The sequence below is a fragment of the Rutidosis leptorrhynchoides genome, chromosome 4, assembly GCF_046630445.1.
Source record: "Rutidosis leptorrhynchoides isolate AG116_Rl617_1_P2 chromosome 4, CSIRO_AGI_Rlap_v1, whole genome shotgun sequence".
In the NCBI taxonomy this organism is placed as follows: domain Eukaryota; kingdom Viridiplantae; phylum Streptophyta; class Magnoliopsida; order Asterales; family Asteraceae; genus Rutidosis; species Rutidosis leptorrhynchoides.
The window spans coordinates 110256381-110274644 of record NC_092336.1 but is presented as its reverse complement, the minus strand read 5'-3'; the positions used below and the strand labels follow the sequence as shown (position 1 = coordinate 110274644).

At 34.6% G+C, this 18264-nt stretch overlaps 1 protein-coding gene across 1 annotated transcript; it reads left to right on the top strand.

The window, feature by feature from the left end:
- The first annotated feature begins 17379 nt into the window (after positions 1-17379).
- Positions 17380-18026, top strand: LOC139840899 (protein FAR1-RELATED SEQUENCE 5-like). Its single transcript, XM_071831140.1, has 2 exons — positions 17380-17717; positions 17807-18026. The coding sequence occupies exons 1-2, from the start codon at positions 17380-17382 to the stop codon at positions 18024-18026; spliced, it is 558 nt and encodes a 185-aa protein (XP_071687241.1).
- Positions 18027-18264: the final 238 nt, after the last annotated feature.

The window sequence follows — 18264 nt, the reverse complement described above, 5'->3', positions numbered from 1 at the left end:
AATTGGTAATTGAAAATATAATTTGAAATATTATATGTTATTACTATTAAAATTTAATTATGTAAAATAAATAAAAATAAGATATTATAATAATTATTATTTAAAATATATCTATATATATAAATAAACTATATTAAAAATAAATATTAAATGATTGTAATACTCATTTGATGACTCGATTGATATTAAGTAAGTTAAATTCAAACTTATATGATTTTAAAATAAACGGTCATTCAAAAATGAGTTCTATAAATTTTAGGCTTACTAAAAATGTATTTAGAATCTAGTTATTAAATTTTAGCACTTTTATATTCTACCCAGAATCAAGAGGGACAGTTGATGTAATTTTTAATAAATTAATGATCGAATTTTATATCATAATGACCAAAATAAATAAATATAATTAATGTAAAAATTTGAAATTTTTCCGAATACTTTTATCCATCACTGATTTACAATGGGACACGAAGTCCAGTTCGTAAAAGAAATAGTAATTCAATAATTCAAGGCTGCTAATGATATTGCACGTTTATTATGCTTTTGATTTATTTAATATATATAAATATTATTATTGTTTTACTCTTGCAACTTGACTATATGAACTATATAGATACAAACAATTGAGATTCACGGGAGTTATTTTTTTGGCACGGAGTTCTCCACCATCTACCTCCAATCTATTTTATATATACATATACTTATTCTTATTGATAGACACATATGCATGTTTCTTGTTCCTCTGCTCAAATCTCACCCCAAGAATATCACCTTTCTTCTTTCTATTTCCTTCTTGATTAACCGAGCACCCATTTGTAAATGAGAAATCCATTTTATGGCTAATCCATCTTCATTTTTGATCAAACCACACTCACTCAGCATATATATTCATACATATATGCATATAGTCTTACACATATACATTAACACCAGCTCAACTATGAACACCAAACTGGAAATCACATTAATCTGTCCCTGTTTTGATTTAACCTTTCGACCACTGTCAAGCCACCTTGATGATCATGTTGGATCACCACTAGCTACCATTAAACCCGCCATCCAAACTAGTTCATATTTGTATATATTCGCAGGATACCCTCTTTCTGTATGTGAGCAGCAACACAAACACATACACATCACCACTCGCCACCATCTCAACCAAGAAACACAACCATATCGACCACCATTTTTTATTTTTCTTTCTTTTCTTGTTTAGTGAACCCAAACCACAACCCATTAAGGTTACTGATACTGCTTTCGTTGCTAAGCAAAGACCAACACAAACGCCACCACTACAACAATAAATCACCCTCACTACCATTATCATCTTCAATCTACAACAACCTAAAATCATTCCTTCATGCGTTTTATTTCTTCTACTTATTATTTTCTGATGTAAACCGAACTCAAAACAAAACACCCACACTAATTGAAACACACCAACGATCACAAACAGCTAAAGAGATACGCGTAATTTAAAGGATACCGTTTTGATGCTGTAGGTTCTTGATTGTTTCCTTGATCCCACCGTTGCAACCTACCCCAAAAACCACCACCAAAACCGCTAGAATTGTCACTATTATGCTACTGTTTTTCTTTTCTGTTTCTGCTCGCTATCCCTCTTTTTTCTCTCATGAACACCATTGAAACAACCCAACGCAAACCACCACTTCATCTCCATCACAATCACCACGAACCCTTTTTAATTTATTGTTAATCTGCAACACCCATTATTTTCTTCTATTTTCATTCGATCACCAAAATAGCTCTGCAACATCTATTGTTCGCTCCTGAACTACTGCTATTTCTACTTCTGCTCCAGCTGCTACGCCTCCTGTTTTATTTCTGCTAGATAAAGAACGAAGTAGATGAAGTAATAATGATGAGGATGGTTCTCGGTGAGGATATAAAGTTGATAACTACAATTTATTTAATATTTGTACAAAGTGTTATTAATTGTCGGTAACCAGTATGTTTGATTATGCTAATGGAATATGACATGTTGATGATGTAGATGATAACCATGATAAGGTTAGATAATCGATTATTGTGATAATGACAGGATTAATGAAAACTAAGTAGGTTTTAAGTGGGCTTAGATAATTGTATTCTTGGGCTAGGGACTAGTAGATTTTGGTTGGGCCGTGAAGGAGTTAAAATCACAAAGGGGGTCGAGCTAGTTAGGTAAATATGAAGATTATGATGAAAAAAATACAATATTACACTTATGATAGTGATGAGGTAACATTTAGTATAGTTGATGATGATAAGGTTAAGTGAAAATAATGATGATATGTGAATCATTATGGTGATGATAATGAAACATAGTATGATAAGAGTATTATGATTATGATGATGATGTGATGATGCTTCGATGATGCTTCAATGATGATAGATGTCGTATGTTGAGGATGATATAATGATGGTGTAGAATGATGAAGATGGTTAAGGTGACGATAACGATGACGATCGTGTGGAGATAATAGCGGATGATTATGTTTATAATGGTACATGACCTGATGATGATCGATGGTGGGTAGAGAAGAAACGAAACCCTCATAAATTACTCCTGGACTATTATAATTTCCGTAAATGGACTTCAAATAGATTAATATGTTGGGCCTATTACTAATACTTTTTAATTGGGCTAAATAAATTTCTGTTGGGCCGAAAGAAGCTAGTTAAATATAGATGGTTTACAGGTTATAGCATAAAAACAAGATAGCGTGAATGGTTAAGGGTGTTAGCGGGATAGCGGGAGGTCGCGGGTTCGAGCCCGGGCCGTGACAGTTTTATTTTTGGAAGCTGATTCTCTTAAGGTAGTATCATTATTTTTATTATTATTATTATTATTATTATTATTATTATTATTATTATTATTATTATTATTATTATTATTATTATTATTATCATCATCATTAATATTAAAATTAAGATTATTATTACTAACATTACTTTTATTAGTAGTATTATTATCAAAACTATTAAAATCAGTATCATTACTAAATCTACTTATTTTTAGTATTATTATTATTATCATAAAAAGATACAAATTGTTATGTATTACTAGTGATATTATTTTATCAAATAGATAGCTAGATAACAATATAATTGATACATATCACATAATAACATTAATATTTTCATAATAAATACTAATTATTTATCTAAAGTATATAAAATAAATATAGTTAATATAGTTATTAATGAAACATACAAGTTACTGAAATAACAATTAATAATAATATCTAAACTTGTTCGATTACGATTATACGTTTTAATATATATACTTAATATAGGTTCGTGAATCCGAGGCCAACCCTGCATTGTTCAGTTCTGTCGTATGCATATTTTTACTACAAAATATCGTATCGTGAGTTCATTCGATTCCCTTTTACTCTTTACATTTTTGGGACTGAGAATACATGCGCTATTTTTTACAACTGCTTTATTAAATGCTTTTGAAATATATTTTTGAACTGCGAATGCATGAAATGCTTTTATAAATGTTTGACGAGATAGACACAAACAAAACATTCCTCGAATGAATTATTATGCAGACAGAAGTTCTGTGGATTATTATTGAATTAGTTGGATGTGATAATTGCCACTAATTGTTGTGAATATTTTCCCTGATTATTATTGCTTGGTAACCTAAGAATTAGAAACGGGTACGGCCCTAATTCACGCGAATCATAAAGGTAGCTACCGGGTTTAACACCCCCACCCATAATGTTCACTAGACGGAAGAGCTAGTGGGCGTGGTGTTTAGTACTTCGAAGTTTATATAATTATTATACAGACGAGATGTTCTGTTTTGGGGATATTATTTATGCGCATATTATGTTAAGGTCGGTTACCAAGCCAAGCTATGAAAGCAAAGTGAATGTTATGTATCGAGAGAATGATTTTTATACACAGGTTATGTGTATGTTATTTTTGTGCACGAGATATGTATACGGTTACTAAGATTTATGAAAATGGTTTTGTATACGAGATAGGTGTACTGTATTTGAATCTTGTGGTCTATCAAAATGATGAATTTTATTGTTTTAAGATAAACCTATGAACTCACCAACCTTTTGGTTGACACTTGAAAGCATGTTTATTCTCAGGTATGAAAGAAACCTTCTGCTGTGCATTTGCTCATTTTAAAGATATTATTTGGAGTCGATCATCGCAATGGGACCAGATGTTGGTGACCTCGTTCAGATGAATTAGGACGGGGTATGACATGTGGTATCAGAGCGGTGGTCTTAGCAAACCAGGTCTTGCATTAGTGTGTCTAACTAGTAGTTGTTTAGATGCATTAGTGAGTCTGGACTTCGACCGTGTCTGCATGTCAAAAGTTTTGCTTATCATTTAGTGTCGAAAATTATTTGTTTATCATCCTTAAAGTCTAGACACGTCTTACTGCCTCTATTGCATAGACTGTGAAATCTTTAAAAATGGGAAAGCTTGTCGACTTAAGAAATCTTTATATGGGTTAAAACAATCCCCACGGGCTTGGTTTAGGAGATTTACTTTATTTGTGAAAAAATATGATTTCAAACAAAGTAACTCGGATCATACTCTCTTTTTTAAATAAAAAGAAAATTTAATTAGATGCTTAATCATTTATGTTGATGATATGATAATAACAGGAAATGATAAAGAGGAAATTTCTAACTTAAAAATGAACTTATTCAAAGAATTTGAAATGAAAGACTTGGGCAGACTTAAATATTTTTTGGGGATTGAGGTATTACGATCTCAACAGGGAATATTTATCTGTCAAAAGAAGTATATCCTTGATTTTCTTGCAGAGATAGGTATGATTGACTGCAAACCAGTTGATACTCCAATGATTCCCAACCAAAAGCTATATATGGAAGACGAAGGTGATCTTGCTGATAAGGGCAATACCAAAGAATAGTGGGAAAACTCATCTATCTTGCTCACACTCAGCCAGATATAGCACATGCAGTTGGAGTTGTGAGTCAATTCATGCATCAACCACAAGTTCACCATATGGAAGCTGTAATGAGAATCATCGGATACTTAAAGAAAACAACAGATCATGGAGTTATTTTTAGAAGAAACGAACATATAAAGACTCAGATATATACAGATGCAAGTTGGGCTGGAGAAAAAGGGGACAGAAGATCTACATCCGGATTCTTCACACTTGTCGGGGGTAATTTAGTTGCATGAAAAAGTAAGAAATAAAAGGTTGTCTCACTTTCAAGTGACGAATCAGAATTTAGAGGAATAGCCAAAGGAGTAGTTGAGGCCTTATGGATCAAGAAGCTACTAACGGAGATTGGTTTTCCACCTCACGAAGCTATTCAAATCCTATGTGACAATGAAGCAGCAATCGCTATTTCGGAAAACCCCGTTCAACATGACCGAACTAAACATGTTGAAATCGATCGACATTTTATCAGAGAAAAGTTAGATGATGAAATCATTTCTCTTCCATCTATCAGATCAGAAGATCAGTTAGCCGACATCCTCACCAAATCTGTCAATGGAAGACTCTTCAGCGAAGTTCTTGGCAATTTGAATATTGGAAACCCCACTATTCAACTTGAGGGGGAGTGTTAGAATAAGTCAACAAATAGTCAATTTACCATTTTAGGTAAGTTGACTTTGGGATCAGAAGTGGTCCACTTCATCATATCCCATTTTAAGAAGATCACAAGGCAACCATTTACAGCCAAGTCCAACGGCTACAACAACAGCAGATTTCCTTTTTGATAAAGTGGTTCCAAAAGCAATAATGGATCCTAACTTTATTTAGAAATAGCTGTTGGTAGTATTGTGTATAAAAGGAGCTGTCTATGAATGTATCAATTCAAGTTTTATAAGAACAAAAAAACTGATCAATACAAATTACAATTACATCTTTTAATTCTTGAAATCTATCATTACTCACCTTCATCGTGCAACTCGTAGGTGGCGTTTCTCCATTCAACCTCGTGTTTTTACTCGTGTCTTACTGGCGGGTTCTGAACATAAAGTTTATATGAAATTAAGCATGACTTTGTGACATATCATTCGGTAAATTCGGTATCGAATACTCTCATTTGCCAACCACACACGCATTAGAAAGAAACTCCTCGCATCCATCTCGCAAAGCGTACCCAGAATGCTTTATGTTAACTCCTTGGGCTGAACAGAGTGAAGGATAGAAGAGGCACAACTTGGAGAAAGTTCTTCCCAAGGATTCGAACTCGCACCTATTCTTTCAAGGATACTGGACCGGAACCAACTGAGCCTTTTTACCATTCAACCAAAGGTCCTTTAATGAACACTTATTGTCACTTGCATCTATTAGCAACGACTGGGATATTTCTCGTAGTCTTCCTATCTTCTTGCTTAAAGATAAAGGTAAAAAAAAACCTTATTTGCTTTGTCCTCGTACTTGCTTTTGTATACGCTTGTTGATTAAATACTGTAATTTTACATTTTTGCATAAATAAGTGCATTTGACGCCTTGCATCATGAAGATTTTAGTGGCTTGCACTTTGCTACTAAAGCTCTTATTGAAGAAGGAGAATGCAGTCCTCTTGTGGAAGAGAATAATAACTTCTCCAATTCACCTAGAGTGATACGATACACATACACATACACGTATATATACATATACACAATACATTCATACCGTTTGACCTCATGTCATTTGTTAACACAATCCACTTAGACCACAAATAACCTGGCGACCAGAAGGCGATGAATTGGTAAATCTGACGTCCCTAACGTGGCGTTATGGCTGACGCTAGCGGGGCGTCAGGAAATTGATGGAAAAAAAACGTGAGAGCCACGTGTCACGTTTTGATTGGTCAAGAGTGGTTAACCATTTTCAAACATTAATATTATCGTTTTATTATTATTATTATTATTATTATTATTATTATTATTATTATTATTATTATTATTATTATTTTAAAAAAATCAACTTATTTTTCTCTTTATATCTTAATTTATTTCTCATACTTATATAACACACATTTACATTCAAATTTCACATACACATTTTTATAGATATGGGGACACTAGTCAAAGGGTGGTCGTGTTCCTCAGATAAGCCAAGGGCCAAGTTCATTAGATTTCATGCTAATGCTCGAAACGATGTAAAGAGGGCATTTAGAGCTCAACAGGGTCGGTTTCATATTCTATAGACACCTTCACTTACTACGAGTGTGAACAAGATGCGAGAAGTAATGGATTGTTGTATCATATTACACAAGATGATTCAAGAAGATAACGAATTTGCAATTTCTTAGTGGGATGAAAATATGATTGACGAAGACAGTGGCGAAGTCAGTATTTACGGTGGGTGGTGTCATAAAATAATACTTCGTAACGATTTAATTGTTAAAGATTCATTAAATATATAATAAAATGATTTTATTATTTAACAAAAATGTCCTAAAATTTATAATCTGTATATAATCAATATTTATGATTATGATTTATGAGCTATAATATAGAATGTACAAATATATAAGATGAACAATAATGATGTAAACTTAAATTATAATTAAATTAAGCATATAACTTAAGCATAAAGTTTAAAGTAAAAATCCTAAAATTATATATAGCCAAAAGGATAATTACTAATGATACGCATATTCATCCGCAATAAAAAAAGCCTTATTTACATAAGCCTTATGTACATTTATCAAATAAAACCATCAAAAGAATAAAAAATGAGAGCCGTTATGGAGTGAAAACAAGATCCAAGTCAAAGGTAACTGGCTGCCTAACACCGATGGAGACATGCAAGCCATCTGAGCTGGATAAATAACGATAATTTCAAGTCATATCTAAACTGTGTGTGAAATTAACAATTTCAAGCTGCGGAACTTGAACTCGGATACCGACGGAGCGGTGTAAAAATTTAATAAATTTTTCATTGTCAGCAGAGGCAAACACTAAAAAAAAACCTTATTTTTTTGTAAATTTTTTTTTTTTAGTGTAAAATTTTTTGTTCCGTAAAATCCAGGTGGGGCGGATACCCCATTTGGGTTCCACTAAGTACCGCCCCTGTTCAAGCTTATTCCGTTTTAAGGATGATTGACGCTTCACGACTATGTGTGACTATTCTACTTCGATGGAAAAAGGAATCTATACCATAACTATGTTAAGTGAACTATTTATAATTTCAATAATATTATTATTATTGCTGATGTTGGTGCATATTATAAGTCCCCAGTTCTAATCAACCGACGTTAAATAAGTAAGACGGGCCTAGGCTGACAAGTCCAACAGACCGGGCCCACTCGAGTATATAAGGGATACTTTGTATTCATTTGGAGGTTAAATTTCCCATTAACCCTAATCAACTCCAGCCAATTTCTCTCTACCAAATCAGTCCAAAAACTCAACCAAGTCGAATAACGATTCTAGGCATCGATCTAATCCGTCATTCATTGATCGGTTCGACTCAATCGATCCCCGAAAGTCAACGATTCGCTAGAACATCGATCCGAAGATCCTAATAGCTCCTACTGCTGACAATCAATTGTTACCGTTATGTTATTATTAACTACAACAACAACAACAATACCCAATCCCATATGCGTGGGGTATGGGGGAGGTTGGATGTAGACAATCATTCCTCTATCCTAGAATAAAGAGAAATCATTTCCCCACCCCGAGTTAAACACTCACAAGAGCGGAGAAAGTCATCCCTCTCTCTATTCGACGGGTAAAGAGATTGCTTTCAAGGGGACCTCCGGCCATGAAGAATGAGAAAAAGCAATAATAAATAAAATAAAAAATAAAAAAAATTGAAATTAATAGATAAATATATATAAAAGTAATAATAAATAGGAAAATAAAAAATAAATAAAATAAACAGAGACGCCATGAAAATGGTAGAATAAAATTTTCATGGGTTTTACATCGTGTCTGGAGTTCAATTTATGCTCTAAGCGGCAGTCAAGTCGCCAATAAATCGACGCTTGCTAAGCCTCGCTTAACAGAACCGTTTATGGAAGGAAAAAAAAAAGGAAAAAGTAGGAGTGTATATATATATATATATATATATATATAAGGGAAAAAGAAGACGTACCTTAGACAGTAGGGCGAAGCTCAGGACAAAACGAGAGATGCTACAACTAAAAACAAAAACATAATACAAACCTAGAAACACAGACCAACAAACAAACAAACAAACATACATGCATGCATACACACACACACACACATACATACATACATACATACACACAAACATACAGACACACATACATACATACATACATACATACATACATACATACATACATACATACATACATACATACAAGAAACCGTACGTAACCAATCAAAAAACATGAAAACCTGAAACGTACCCGCGAGCAAACATACAAACATACATAATAACAGACCCACATACGCATACAAACAAACATACAGAAACAAAACATACAAGCCAGCATAAACACCAAACGCAACAAACAAAAAGCAAACAAATAAACATACAAACAAAACATACCCGCAACCACAACCTAATCCCTAAACAAGTAAACAAACAAACACACACAAGCAGACAAAAACCTACCCAGTAAAAAGAAGAGGGCCCGGTAATAAACAAAGCACAGAAAAACACGCTACAAGACGAAACAAACAAACAAAGACAAACTCAAGAACAACACAATAAAAGAAGACACAAAAACCCAAACACACAGACCCACGAACACACCAACATACCAAACCTACCCGTTAATTCTAATTCTAGTCCTCCACGCATTCCTATCAGAGGTCATGTCCTCGGTCAATAAAAGCTCCTTCAAGTCGAGCTTTATTTTATCCTCCCACCTACGAGTAGGTCTACCCCTTCTCCTTACACCGTCAACCGTGAGTGCCTCGACTCTCCTAACAGGAGCGGTAAGAGGGTGCCTCCTCACATGTCCAAACCATCGGAGCCGTTCTTCTCTTAGCTTGTCGATGATGTTTCCAACTTTCAGGTTCTCCCTAAAAACACTATTTGGAATCCTATCCAACATGGTTTTACCGCATGTCCACCTAAGCATCCTCATCTCTGCCACCTCCATCCTTCTCTCTTGCGCCTTCGTCATTGGCCAACACTCTGATCCGTATAACATGGCAGGTATAATTGCCACCTTGAAGAATTTCCCTTTCAGCTTTAGGGGGATCTTCTTGTCGCATAAGACTCCAGTCGCTGCTCTCCACTTCTCCCACCCTACTTTTATACAGTGCGACACGTCTTCATCTATCCTACCTGATTTGTAGAGCATCGAGCCTAGGTATCTAAACGAGGTTTGTGGACGCAAGATTTGGTCTCCAATGCAGATGTTCACTCCATCATCTTGTTCATCGTCTTTCCCATCGAAATTACCTCTAAGATATTCCGTATTTTGTCTACTAATTTGTAGACCGTTACTTTCTAAGGCCACCCTCCATTGCTCCAGTCTTCTGTTAAGCTCCACCTTAGATTCAGACACAAGGACAATATCATCGGCAAAAATCAAGCACCAAGGGATACACTCTTGTATCCCTCGAGAAAGCTCGTCAAGGATCAAAGCGAAAAGAAAAGGGCTAAGGGCTGATCCCTGATGCAGGCCTACTTCTATAGGAAAAACTTCAGTACTCCCCACCGGCGTTCTAACACATGACTTCGCCCCTTCGTACATGTCCCTGATAGCACTAATATATCTACTCGAGATACTTCTACCATATAGGGTCTTCCAAATTAAGTTTCGTGGGACGCAATCGTAAGCCTTTTCCAGGTGTAAGAAAACCATCTCTAAGTTCTTTTGCTTTTCTCTATACCTCTCCATAAGGTTCCTAATAATATGAATTGCCTCTATCGAAGAGCACCCTGGCATGAAACCAAATTGGTTCTCCGACACGTTCGTTTCGCGTCTAAGTCTAGTCTCAATCACTCTCTCCCAAAGTTTCATAGTATGGCAAAGTAATTTTATGCCTCTATAGTTACCGCAAACTTGAGCATCACCCTTGTTCTTATAGATGGGAATAGTCTCACTCAGTCTCCATTCCATAGGCATTTTAGAGCTTCGAAACATCTTGTTGAAAAGGCAAGTCAACCACCTAACACCATCGTCGCCAAGGCACCGCCACGCCTCAATGGGGATCTGGTCCGGTCCCACAGCTTTATTTCTCCCCATCTTACGTAGTGCCGATCTTACTTCATCTTGATTGATCCTCTCACAATCCATGATGTTCTGAAATTGTTCAATATCACCGTCTTGCAGATCTCCGTGACGCTCGGGTCTGCCCCCGACGAAAAGAGATGCGAAATACCCTTCCCATCTTTTCCTAATTTCATCTTCCTTTACTAAAGTTTGACCAACTTCATTTTTGATAAACTTAATGTTATCAAGATCCCTGCGCCTTCGCTCCCGTGCCTTGGCTATCCTGTAGATATCATTTGCTCCCTCTTTGGAATCCAGCTTCCTATACAGATCTTCATATGCCTTTTCTTTTGCATGGGCTACAGCCTTCTTAGCTTCTTTTTTGGCTTCTTTATATCTTTCTTCGACCCTAGTTCTATCCGTCGGAGTCCCAACCTGGCAAGTGATGAGCTCCCTGAACCTTAGTTGCTTAAGCGCGACTTTGTTTTGAACCTCATCACTATACCACCATGATTCTCTATCAGCCTTATGTCCCCTCGATGTTCCTACTGCCACACCTAAGGTTTCCTTGGCTACTTCTCTAATGGTGGACGCTAGACAATTCCACATCTGGTCCGCTTCATCGTGAGATACCATTTCCACTTCTGCATTAATTCTTTCTACAACCAAAGTTTTAAAAGTCTCTGCCTTCTCTCCGTTCAACTTCTTCCATAGGATTTTAGGTTGGGCGGGCCTAACCCTCCTGGTGGCACGTCTCCGAAGAGCCAAATCCATGACCAACAATCTGTACTGGGAGGAGCATGTCCAGTCAGTCAGGACCTTACAGTCCCCACATGTCCTAAGATCTCCTTTGCGAAGTAACAAATAGTCAATCTGGGTACTATGACCCCCGCTATGGAATGTTGCTAACTGAGCACCCGTCTTCTTGAAAAACGAATTCACCACAGCCAAATCGTGAGCAATAGCAAAATCGAGAATAGAGAGCCCTTCCTCATTTCTTACTCCGTACCCAAAACCCCCATGGGCACCAGAATAACCCTCGACATCCGTTCCTATATGACCATTTAAATCTCCCCCAATGAGTAAATGATGGTCCGAAGGGCACGTCCTCACAACCTCGTCTAAGGATTCCCAGAAGAGTCTCTTTTCAGCTGCTCCAAGGCCCGCATGAGGTGCGTAAGCGCTAATGACAGTGTAGGTCACCTCCTGGATTACTAACCTAACCGACATGATAGTGTTCTTGTATTCAATAAAATTTATACATCCACTAATTGTTTGAAAACAAAATTGTTTCTCTCTCTCTAACGTTCACCTCCATCAACCTATCACCATCTCCAAAACCCCATTTACCTTTAAACCTCATTATCTCTCAAATTAAAGAGATCTAGACCAAGCTACAGCTACCAATTTTTTCCTATTCGTTTTCCGAACACACCCGTACTAGTTTTACCGCCGATGGTCTATTAACGCGCCGCCACGCGCTAAAACCCATCTCGGCGGTTTTGTGTTTTCCGGCACAATTTTCAGGGATTTTCCGACCAATTTCCGACCTTGGGGTGCGTTAACATTGCCACGCTTCCTTTTGAAGTTTTGCTTTCGATTCAGCAACTGCCGGGCAACTCCGACCACCGCATCGTGACCGAACCCGACTGTGTTTGCGTTTCTGTCCATTCTTATTTTCCTTTTATGATTATATTATATATTATATTGCTCTATTATACGTTTAGTTTAATTAGTAATTTTACTATCTCTTTTAGGATTGTTTATTGAATTGGTATTATTGGATTTCTGCTTCTGCCTCTTTTTTCGTGTTCTGCTTATTAAATTAGGATTGATTTTTGTTTTGGTAGGTATCGATCTAGGTGTATATTACTGATTCTGCTTTTGTTAGCACTAGGATTTTATTGCTTCTGCTTAGATACTTTGTATTATCCTTACTAGTGTTCTAATTTTTGTTTTTTTATTATTCTTATTAATATTATTAATATTATTATTAATTATTATTATTATTATTATTTTTATTATTTTTATTATTATTTTATCTTTTTCGTATTCCTTTTTTTATCGTTCTCGTTTCATAGGATAAGATAGACTCTAGACGTTCTCATGGTTACTTGAGGTCATGTCCTTCTACACTATTATTGAATACATAAAGTTTAACTATTAGTAATTAATTAATTAATTATTAAATTTAAATTATAATATAATAACTCCAGTATGTCTTTCCCAGCAATTGTTTAAATAATTCGGTCGGATATTAAGAAACAATTTGGGCTTTCCAATCCCATTTTATGCCGCGAGAAAGATCAGTGGAGTAATATTACTCGTATCTTTTAATGGGTTTTTGTTAAATGGAAAATGGGATGGGGTCAAGATTGAAATAATCCAAAACTTCAACTGTTTCAATTATAAAACTACATGTATGCTAAGAAATCCATTGGTGTCAATTGACACCATAAACCCATACGTGGCTCCGTCACTAGACGAGGATGTGGAGAACCGTCCTCAACGTATAATAAATAGAGGACTAGACCAAGCAACGGTAACACAAAAAACCAGAGATAAGCGGGTTCACGGCCAATTTTAAGATCATTTGGTCGAGCATATTTGAAACCTTTCACATACTTTTCACACGTTGCATTAGTATTTTATGTAATCTCGATTAGTTTATTTTATATTTCAAACTTTATGTAAAGGTGAATTTTAATAAAATTTTAATTTATGTCATTTTTCAATTAATATTATTTAATTAATTTGATTATTTTATATATGTATTATTTTATTAAATTTATTATAATTATAATATGGACCCTACAAAAATTTAACACTGAATGACCTCAAGATTAAACAGGGTCATCGAATAATCTTGCCACGTCATAGGCAGAAAACTACTTTTTGGTGAGAAAGTAGAGACACTACCTCTACGTCAAGTTATTTGTAGTCTTAAAGTCTTATCATTCAAACGGTAAAATACTTTATTAATATCATTTTATCTATATCAATAATTTCTAAATATAAAAATTTAGATCCAAAAATCTTATAGCAAGCAAATTTTCAAATGACATAACTATGCGCATAGTTCCAATGGTTTATACATTTTGTAAATAAAGTTTTTAAACTTTGTTTTTTTGCACTGGTAGTCCTCGTAGTTTACATTTTTTGTGTGGATACTCCCTTCGTATAACACCCATAAGTTTTATCTGTTAATTTCAATCAAATGTAATACACACGAGAGTATTTTAATCACTTTCATCATTTTCCATCATTTTCACATGTATATCTCATTTATCTTTCTAGTCATTTATGTATATCTCACTCCGCTCTCCGCATTGCCTTTGAGGGCACCAATGGCATTGCCATGCACTTGTTTTGCCCTAACGGCCTCGTGATGAGTTATTTCATCAAATATCATATTTTTGGACGGAGCAAGTGCATTATTTGTTTGTATATATAGCTTAGAGAGTTGTAATATTGCTTATTTAATTAATTTTGTGGGGTCGTGTGACGGAGAGGAGGTATGTCATGGTTGGTAGTAGTGTGTGATGGCCAATGGGTATGTGATGTGGAGTAAATGGCGAAAAAAGCTGATATAGAGCTGATGTGGTGGTGTGTGCTAGGAAGGAAGGATGTCATGGTTAGGAATGGTCTTATTAAACAATAAGTAATTACTCCACTTTCCTATCAGACCTCTATCATCAATTAACCTTCATTGTCACTAACCGCACTGTTGTCATCGAATGGCAATGGATTGCACCAGATTTTTTCCCTCAAACGTCTGCTTGTTATGTCCTCCTCATTAACTGAACAATTGTTATATGTTACGTTACCTTAATTGATTTCAAAAACTCACGCCGAAAAAACTCTTGTCGAAAACTCTCAAACTTCTTGTCACACATAACCACCTCACCACTCTCAAACCCTCGTTTGACAAATGAAACGATTTCCACCCACTGAAATTCTCAATTTGATGAAATTCAAACTCAACAGATGGTTGATGGTCAGTGGCGGATCCAGGAAAATTTTTCACCGGGGGGAATTTTTTTTTTTTTAAATGTAAGGATTTTTTTTTTTGACAAAATATAGAGGTTTTGAGCCAAAATGTAGAGTTTTTTGAGCAAAATGTAGAGGTTTTTAAGCAAAATACGAAGGTTTTGGGGCAAAATATGGAAGGTTTGGGGCAAAATATGGAAGGTTTGGGGCAAAATATGAAGGGTTTGGGGCAAAAAAAAATTCCACCGGGGCAAAATCGAAAAACCGATAAAATTTGCACTAAAATTTCGAAATCAACCGGGGGCGGGCGCCCCCCTATAACACATTGGATCCTCCTCTGTTGATGGCTGATGGTGGTTTGTTGAAGCTCGATCACGAATGGTGGTCAGTCACCTTCATTTTACAAATGTGATAGAATAACTCGACTTCATATTTAGATTCTTCAACTTCAAGAGAGGTCAGATGCTTGAAAATATATATATATATATATATATATATATATATATATATATATATATATATATATATATATATATATATATATATATATATATATATATATATACACGGGTATAATCAAGAGGGAAGTGATTTTTATGGGGGAAGGGGGAAGCTCATGATCCCACCCTTGATTTTTGATCCAACAGCCCGTAATATTCCACCTCCTCCTCTTGTTCCAGCTTCCTGCCAGTATCCTTTATTTGTATTGAAAGGGTAATTTCGTCATTTCATAATTACTTTTATTTTTTACGTAATTTCGTAATTCTTTTTTTTCTTTCTTTTTTTCCTTTTTTTAACTGATATAATTGATTTTGTTTTTTCGTCGATCATCATTGAATTAGGGTTTCGTTCTCTCTTCGTCAATATTCAATTACGATTCTTCATACAATTTCTCAGTGATTTCGTCTTCATCATAAACGTTTGAGTTACGGTTTATATGTTCATCTGATTCGTTTTTTTTGCTCAATTTAGTGCTATATTGTCCGTATCTGATTCATTTTTACTTTTTTATGTGTAATCAAGGTTTGCGATGGCTTCCAGTTCTATTTGTGCTTCAGATTCTACCTCTCGTGTTAAAGGTTCTACTTCTGTCGCTGCTTCATCTGGTTTCGATTCTGCACAGTCTGATGCTGAATGTACGTGTTTTCTGATTTACATTCATTATTTTTTAATTTTCTTTACGTATGATCAATATTACTATCTGTTATTTGTTTTCTGTTGTTTGCTTCTATTTTAGGGTTTATGTTATGTTTCAGTGCATTAATAATGAATATTTTTAATAACATTACATGCATTGCATTTATTAATGTGACTTGGTTTTCCTGCTTTTAATACTTTATTTTCTTATGAATATTATATATGATGAATATTATTATCTATTGTCTGCTGTTTCTTTTTATTTTATGGTTTATGTAATGTTTATGTTCATCAATGATAAATATTTTTCTAAAAACATTACATGCCCTGCACGTTTTAATGTGACTTATTTTTTTTCTGATTTCAATACATGATTTGCTTATGAACATTACATATGTTTATTATTATTATTATATATTTTCTTTTCTTTTTTTATTATTTTTTAGGGTTTATGATATGTTTCTGTTCACCAATAATAATTATATTGCTAATAACATTGCATGATCAATATTTTATATTTTTAGGTTCTGGAGCAATTGTTGAACAACTTGATATTTCTTCAATAATTAGAGAAAGTGTTGATGGTTCACAAGAATATTTACATGTTGTTCCTGATCATTTGAAACCTGTTATTGGTACTTTATTTCAATCGTATGATGCATGTCAGTTGTTTTATGAGTCCTATGGCGAGGCTGGTGGATTTGATACTAAAAGATCTTCGCAAAATAGAAATGCAGCTGGGATTGTTACTTACAAGCTTTTTAGGTGTAATAGATCCGGTACTTCTAGGCATCTCGCCTATGATTCTCTTGTAGATTTTAATCTACCTATCGTTAAAGATTCAGTTGAAGGTGGTGTAGAAGGTGATGTTGAAGGTGACTCAGAAGTTGATGTTGATGGTAATGGTGAATCTAATGTTGAACTTTCTAAAGCTGATAAAAGGAAGAAAAGAAAGAAGAAAAAAAAAACCTCTTATTCGTAAAGTTTCCACAATCAAGACTGGTTGTTCTGCATCTCTTAAATGTAAGTTAGTTCGTGATAAGGTGATGATTTTGAAGTTCTATGAAGGTCACAATCATAAGTTAGTTTCTGAAGGTAATAGACAGCAAATGAAGATAAATAGAAGGATTGGTTTAGCGACGCGCAAATGTTGTTTGATTTAAATACTAAAACTAATGTTGGTGCTACTACAGCTTATAACATTATCTCAGATCTTAATGGTGGTTTTAGTCTGGTTGGTCCTTCTTCTGTTGATTTTCAAAACTTTAGGCTTGACATGAATCGGTATGTAGGTGAAAGTGATGCACACATTTTTATAGAGAATATTCTTCGAAAGCAAGAAGTTTTACCAAACTTCACTTGCGAGTATAAATGTAGTAATGATGGTACTTTACTTGGAGTATTCTGGTCTGATTATGTCTCTAAAGTTAATTATCAAGAGTTTGGTGATATCGTGTCTTTTGATGAAACTTACAAGACAAACAAGTAAGTCTTTACTTTTATTTTTATTAATTTATTCTGTTAACATTCAATGTGTGTAATATTATTATTATTTATGTTAAATTGTATGTCAGGGACAAGATGGTGTTTGTTACTCTTACTGGAATTGATAATCATAAGAAACTTGTGTGTTTTGGTGCTGCTCTACTTACTGGTGAAAGTATTGAATTGTTTAACTGGTTTCTAGACTGTTTCTTGAAAACTTTTGGGAATGAACCTTCATTAGTTGTTACCGATCATGATCCTGCAATGAAAGAGGCTATTGATTTGAAATTTAAACATACAAAACACTGATTGTGCATGTGGCATATAAGTTCCAAGCTGCGTGATAAGGTTTTATGTTTTTAACTTTTTGTTTTCTTACTTTTTATTACTTGCCTTTTTTCAACTTTTTTATGTTAGTTTTATAATTTTTAGGTTGGCCACGAATTGTATGATACTCCTAATTTTAGGGATCGTATGAATTTAATTTTCTGGAATCAATAACAAACACCTGAAAAGTTTGAGACTTGTTGGAAATCATTGATTGATG

What these genes read in the sequence shown, in the direction of transcription:
- LOC139840899 (XM_071831140.1), top strand. Translation starts at nt 17,380, where the DNA reads ATGTTGTTTGATTTAAATACTAAAACTAATGTTGGTGCTACTACAGCT. An exon ending in GAAACTTACAAGACAAACAA is followed by an intron (nt 17,718 to 17,806) that starts GTAAGTCTTTAC and finishes ATTGTATGTCAG; the next exon opens with GGACAAGATGGTGTTTGTTA.